This window comes from Perognathus longimembris, chromosome 11 (assembly GCF_023159225.1).
Source record: "Perognathus longimembris pacificus isolate PPM17 chromosome 11, ASM2315922v1, whole genome shotgun sequence".
Taxonomy (NCBI): Eukaryota; Metazoa; Chordata; class Mammalia; order Rodentia; family Heteromyidae; genus Perognathus; species Perognathus longimembris.
The window spans coordinates 6,611,453-6,617,452 of NC_063171.1; the positions used below are offsets into that span (position 1 = coordinate 6,611,453).

Consider the following 6,000-nt stretch of genomic DNA (forward strand, 5'->3'; position numbering starts at 1 on the left):
AAAAAAATTGGGACATCAAACTGGTATGATATTACAAGCCCCCTCTGCCACTTTATTCTACTTCTGCTTTTATTTCTTCATGGACAAGTGATTAATCATTAACTAAGTGCTGACCAATAAACCACAAGTTGACAAGCACTGATCATGTTGTCTCTATAGAGGTAATGAACATGAATCTTCTGATGTGATGGCCAGATCCATGAAGATGGTGGAACTGGCAGGAGACTGGAACTTTCTATCCCTGCCTCTCCCATGTTCCAGTGGGACCCAGTAGAAGTGTGGTCATCAGGCCCTAGGACTGAACTCATTGTGATTTTGTTGACCTATCCTTCAGCATCCGGCTTACAAAACCAGGTGGAAGGCTTATGAAAATGAGACAAAAAGTCATTTAAAAAGGAGAAAGAGGTGTCAAGGCCAAAGAAGCAGAAGATCATCCAACTGGGAGGATAGAGTCCCCATTAGCCCTTTGAGGCTATCAGCAGCAGAGGCAGGAAGAGATGGGTAAGGTGTACTGTGTGCTCTGAGAGGGGCTGGCCAAGGACCAGTGTAGTGGATAAGACTCCAGTAGCTTTGTGAAGAGGGATTTTGGTTTGGAATAATCCTCTTGTGACTGTTTCTAATAGTGCCCTGCCTGTAAGTTTGATTGTTGGCAGTTCAAATCATTGTTCCTGAGATGCTCAGCACTGGTAGTGTGGAGGTCAGCTTGGGGTTTTGAGTTCCTTCCCTTTGCAAGTTTTATTTTGGAAGAGAACAGAGAGAGAAAGGAATAGAGAAAGATAAAGACAAAGATACAAGACAAAGAGGGAGGGAAAGAGAAAGAAAGGGGGCAGGAAGAAAAGAGAGAAGGGAGCCCAGAGGAAACTAGCTCACATATATAGTTGATCTTGGAGTTAGGGTCCCTGGATCTATCTGTCTGATAAGCCCAGATATCTTCCTGTGCCTTCTCTGAGTCTTTGGGTCCACATCCCTGTTCAGCTCACCTTTCTTGGCCTCCTCATCTTGTCCACACTAAAATCCATCCACTGCTTATCATGAACCTCCAAATGCCTGTCTATCTCATCAGGAACCTTCCTTTCACTTACACCCACTCCAGGCTCACACCCACCCCAGGGTCATATTCTTTCCATATTCTCTCTTTCATACCTTGTGTTCCCCTGGGACAAGTCATCCCAAGCAGTGGGGCGAGAGGGGAGCATCATAAGTGCTAAACATACCCTAGGAGGGTGTGTGGAGACCAGGGAAGCTGCAGTAGAGGGCAAGAAGCTGTGGAGGGCCTGCAGGCTGAACAGTTTACACTGTCCCTATAAAAATGAGGTCCACCAAAGTGTCTCTTTCTTCATGATTCAGCACACGGGCACCGAGTCATACCAGGGAGAATTCTGGAGAGAAGCTTATGTGACTCAGTGGAACAGTGGGAAAGCTGATGGTGGCCCACAGCTCTGCAGCATGGCCTCTGTGCTCAGGAGCCCTTGGTTTAGCAGGGTCTGGTGAAGGGACATGCAGCAAGAGAGGGGTCCTGGCCAGAAAAGAGTGACTATGGTGTATACTCTCTTTTAGGTGAATTGGGGGGGGGGGTAGCTCAGAAGTGGGAGAGCAGTCAAGAAATCTGTCAGTAAGAGTGTGGGGCATCATCCAGAGAATGGCAGGAATTGAGGCTGGAGTGTGTGACCAGGTGGAATAGTCTGCCTTGAGATTGGCCTGGAGTCTGGGGTGGGGGAGGGAAGGTGTGAAGGGGGGGAAGAAGGAGGGAGAGTAAGGCTGATCTCTAGGCCCCCATGGGGAGGTAATAAGATGCAGTAAGCCCTGATGAAGAAATAGGGTACCTAAGGTGTAACTTGGAGCACTTGGTTGCCTATGAGGTGTTATTCTCACGTGGAGTACATGTCCCCAAGCATTCCCTCTGTTCACTGGAGCTTTTTCAATTAATTCTAATTCCACGAAAAAAGCATTGAACAAGGTGCCAAGCACTGATGGCTCACACCTGTAATTGTAGCTACTCAGGAGACTGAGATCTGAGGATCACTATTAGATTCAAAGCCAGTTGGGGCAGAAAAGTCCATGAGATTCTTCTGTCTAATTAATCACCAAAAAGCTGGAATGTGGTTCATACAGTAGGGCCTTAGCATTGAGCAAAACAGCCCAAGGACTGTGCCCAGGCTCTGAGTTCAAGCCCTAGTCCCTACACACGCACATGGGTGCACACATAAACACATACACAAGAACTGGACAAGGGGAGTGGAGAGAGGCAAAGGAGACCTTCACTGAAGTGTGTGGCGCCATGGTATGAATGCAGCAGGCACTTGGGACATGGTTTGGTTCCCTGCCTGGGCTCTCATCACGGAGTCCCAGGAGTCCAGCACAGTTCTGCACTGTTCTGATCTCAGGATGATGGGGGACACATCACTTACATGCACTCCACCTTTAGATTTGTGTCACCTGGCGTGCATGTAAATTAGAGACACCAGACTTCTTAACATCCTGGAGAGGTGGTGACCTTTCACATTCCCACTTGGTACTGCTGTGCTAGCTTGGTAGCAACTTTCTCCTCCCCATCTGCCCTCCTCCCAAGAGCTACACACACTTCAAAAGCCTAATTACTCCAGACTTGAGCTGTTTCCTGGTTTTGTTTTCTACAGGTGAGGAAGTTCTCGTCAGGCACTTTCACTTTCATATGCGTGGTGCTGGAGAGGGGGGGAGGGGAAGGGGAGGGAAGTTGGGGAAGGGGAAAGTGGCAACGGCTTCATTTTAGGGAGGGAAGATGAAGTTAAAAAAAAATCAATTAAGGAGTCAGAGGGTGAAGGTGACAAGTCATAAAGAGAGATCCCTCCCCCCCCCCCCCCTAGATCTGCTTCCAGACACCCAATAGTGCCCAGTCTTCCTTTACTCCTAGGATGATACTTTTTTTTTTTTTTTTGACGGGGGAGAAGGGCGGAGAAAAAGCAGAAGAAAAGAAGAGACAGTTAAAGACTGGCCAGATAGAAGATGGAGATGAAGAAGGGAAACCTCCCCTTTCTTGGGGAACCCTCCTCCTCACTGTTGACTGTTCTGGGGAGAGTTCACCCTTCTCGTACACATGGCCTGGGCACAGCAGGGATGGAGAAGGAGGGGCATGGGGGTGGTACTCTGTCTTGTCCCTAGGAAGGGGAGTTGCCTCTTCTCAGGAAGTAGACTCTCTAAGTGTGAGAATTCTACTGAGAACAAAGTGGGAGTGGGGGTGGTTGGAGAGGTGGTCCTTGCCACTCACCCTGTAACAGGTGGGCCTCCATGTTTATTCTGTGACCAAAGAGCTGCCCCAGTCCTCTGAAGGAAAGGATGGGGGAGGCTAGCAATTTCACTTCTCCCGCGGCACACCCCACCCCGCCCCTGGCTCACCTGGTGCACCAGAGGATGTCTGAGGTTACATTCCGATAGAACACATACAGACCAGGTGCAAAGGGTGATGTACTCATGCGGGGTAAATGGGAAAAGCTTAGGACCCTCAGGATTGATGGGACAAAGATCCCGGGCGCAGAGTTGCCAGGAGGCTGGCGACCAGGCCCTTCTTTATGGGAGGAGCGCGGGGGCGAAGGCGCTTCCTCTTGCGCCCAGGAATGCAGCGGCGGCGGGTTCTAATTAGAAGCCTGGCGCAGGAGCGGGCAGCCCGCGGGGCTCTCGGACGCGCTGCCCCTGGCTCCCTGCAGCCGGCGGGTTGAGCGTCGGTGTCTTCGCAACCCAAGCTGCGCCCTCGTCAGCTGGCGTTCGGGAAGCTACCCTTTGCGGCAGGTGCCGCACGGGGTCGGAGGACCGGCCAGAGCCCGGCCCCATAGGAGTCTATGAGGCATGGCTCAGCTGTCCAATAGCCTCTCCCAGTTCTATCAACCCCATCCTGCCCAGCCTTCACTCCCCGCCCCGCTGCGCCGGCCCCCGCGTCCCCACCCCGGGCTCCCCAACTCTTCTCCTGAACCATCTCGAAGAGAAAAATTATTATCGGATTAGATGTACTTCGGCTCTCTCTGTCTCCCCCCTTCCCCTCGGCGTAATTATTATAATTCCAGGCAAGCCGTCGTCGAGCACTCCTGGGTGGGGGGAGCTGTGCATGTTTGTGGGGAGGCTTCTGTCCAACTGGGTCTCCACCAGCGACGCGCCCTGGCCCCATTGGCGCCCGCATTCTTCCCGCTTGTGTTTGTCAGATCTGAGCATCAGAGAGCGGTTTCGCGTCGGGATTCCGGGGGGGGGGGGGGTCCCTGTGAAATTTCATGACCCAGAAGCTGATTCCTCCTCCCGTCAGTGAATGTGCCAGTAGGCACTGTAGGTCTGAGAGCGGAGCCCCTTGGTGTGTTTTATCTGCATGTATCTTGCATCCCCAGACTCAAGCGGGTCTCACCGCAATTTGCCTTGTCTGGGGTGGAAAGCTCGGCACCACCCTCTCTGCTGTGGGGTCTTGAAGCTCTTCACTTGGAAACTCTTAAGACGATTACTTTACTCCCTCTTTATATGTCTTTCCAGCAGCGCTCCCCAGCCAAGGTAGATGGAAACAAGTGGTTTCCAGAGAGGGCACCTGGAGACTCCCAAACCCCGACGGTAGGGAGCTGCGAAAGGCTCAGAACGGATCCCAGTGCGCCCCGCCGCCAGCTCCCCGCCGCTCCTCGCGCGCTCCCTGACTAGAGTCTTTACGTAACTGCGCTGCTCCGAGCTGTTCGGTCTTGTCTGGCCGACTTTGTTTGTGTGTGTGTGTGTGTGTGTGTGTGTGTGTGTGTGTGTGTGTGTGTGTTTGTGTGTGTGTGTACGCGCGCGCGCAAGGCACGGTCCCCAAGGAGATTCTCCCTCTTTCCGGAGTAGCTTCCCGCTTACCCTCTTTTCTCAACCATAGTCTGACTTTCTCATCACGCGCGGACCCACTTTTCACCTCTTCCCGTCCGACGCCGGGTTCGGAAGGGACCTGCACCATCCTTCCTCCCTGCCCAAGTCCAGGTAACCAATGTCCCCGGAAACTCCGCCACCCGCACCCCCGCCACGGCCCAAACAGGTCCAAGTGGAGGCCAAGGAAAATAATCCGCCCGCTACTGGCACGCGGAGCGTTGGTGGGGGCCTTGCCCGAGGGAACTGCTGCTCTGGGGCCGCACCCCGGTTCAGGCGAACGCGACGAAGCTCACTCACCACCAGATCGGGTAGCTGCCCAGCGCCTGCTTCAGGCTGCAGAGCATTAAGAAGTATCCGAGCGCAGCCATCGCCGGGTTGGAGAGCGCGCAGGGCCCAGAGAGCTTGGGCTCCGGGTCGGGCCGGGCCCTGGGAGGAAGCGCAGCGGCTGTGGCGCTGGGCCCTCCTGCGGTTGAAGGGTGCCTGGGGTTCGCGTGTGTGCACGAGTGTGCACGGGTGCGCGGGCTCCGAGGGCGGCGCTGCGCCAGGTGGGCAGGCGGCCGGGCGGCGGGCCGAGGCCCGGGGCGACGGGGGCGGGGCAGCGCCGCAGGGGGCGCCCGCCCGAGCTGGGGCTGGGGCGGGGCGGGCAGGGGGCGGGCGGGGCCCCGGGAGTTAGAGCCTCTGGGAGCTGGCCCCTCCTGGGGCCATGGGTGCGTTGGGTGCTGGAGTTAGTGGAAGCGCTTGGGGCGCTGAGTTGTTGACGGCGCGCACTAGCGCACCCAAGTAGGCAAGGTGTTGGGATATCCAGGTGTGAGCAGATGCAGGTGTGCACCGGCCGTGTGGCCTTGGAGCTTGGCGTTGCGCCTGCCTGGGACAGAACTGAGTGGCAGTCTCGGAGCTTCCCGGACCGCGCCCCTCGAGATTCCTGAGTCGCGTCCTGGGCTTCCTAGCCCTTAACACCTCGAGCTTTCGCTTACAGTTGGACACGCAGACCCACTAGTTCTTGCTCCCGTTCCTTCTCTCCCTGCCCCCCTCCCACAGTGTCTAGTCTGCAGCTTCCCTCCTTCATCACCTGGGTGGAGGTGGTGTTGGAGGTTGATCCCTTTGGCCACACCTTGTTAGATCCATAGGCAGGGACCACACAGCCCTCTTGGGTGCAGCACT

General features: G+C 55.0%; 1 protein-coding gene across 1 annotated transcript in view; it reads right to left on the reverse strand.

The window, feature by feature from the left end:
* Nucleotides 1-5,207, reverse strand: part of Wnt3a (Wnt family member 3A) — a 45,323-nt gene extending 40,116 nt beyond the window's left edge. The window contains exon 1 of the mRNA XM_048357746.1: nucleotides 5,137-5,207. Within this exon, the coding sequence (XP_048213703.1) occupies nucleotides 5,137-5,207 (71 nt within the window). The remainder of the gene's footprint in view (nucleotides 1-5,136) is intronic.
* Nucleotides 5,208-6,000: the final 793 nt, after the last annotated feature.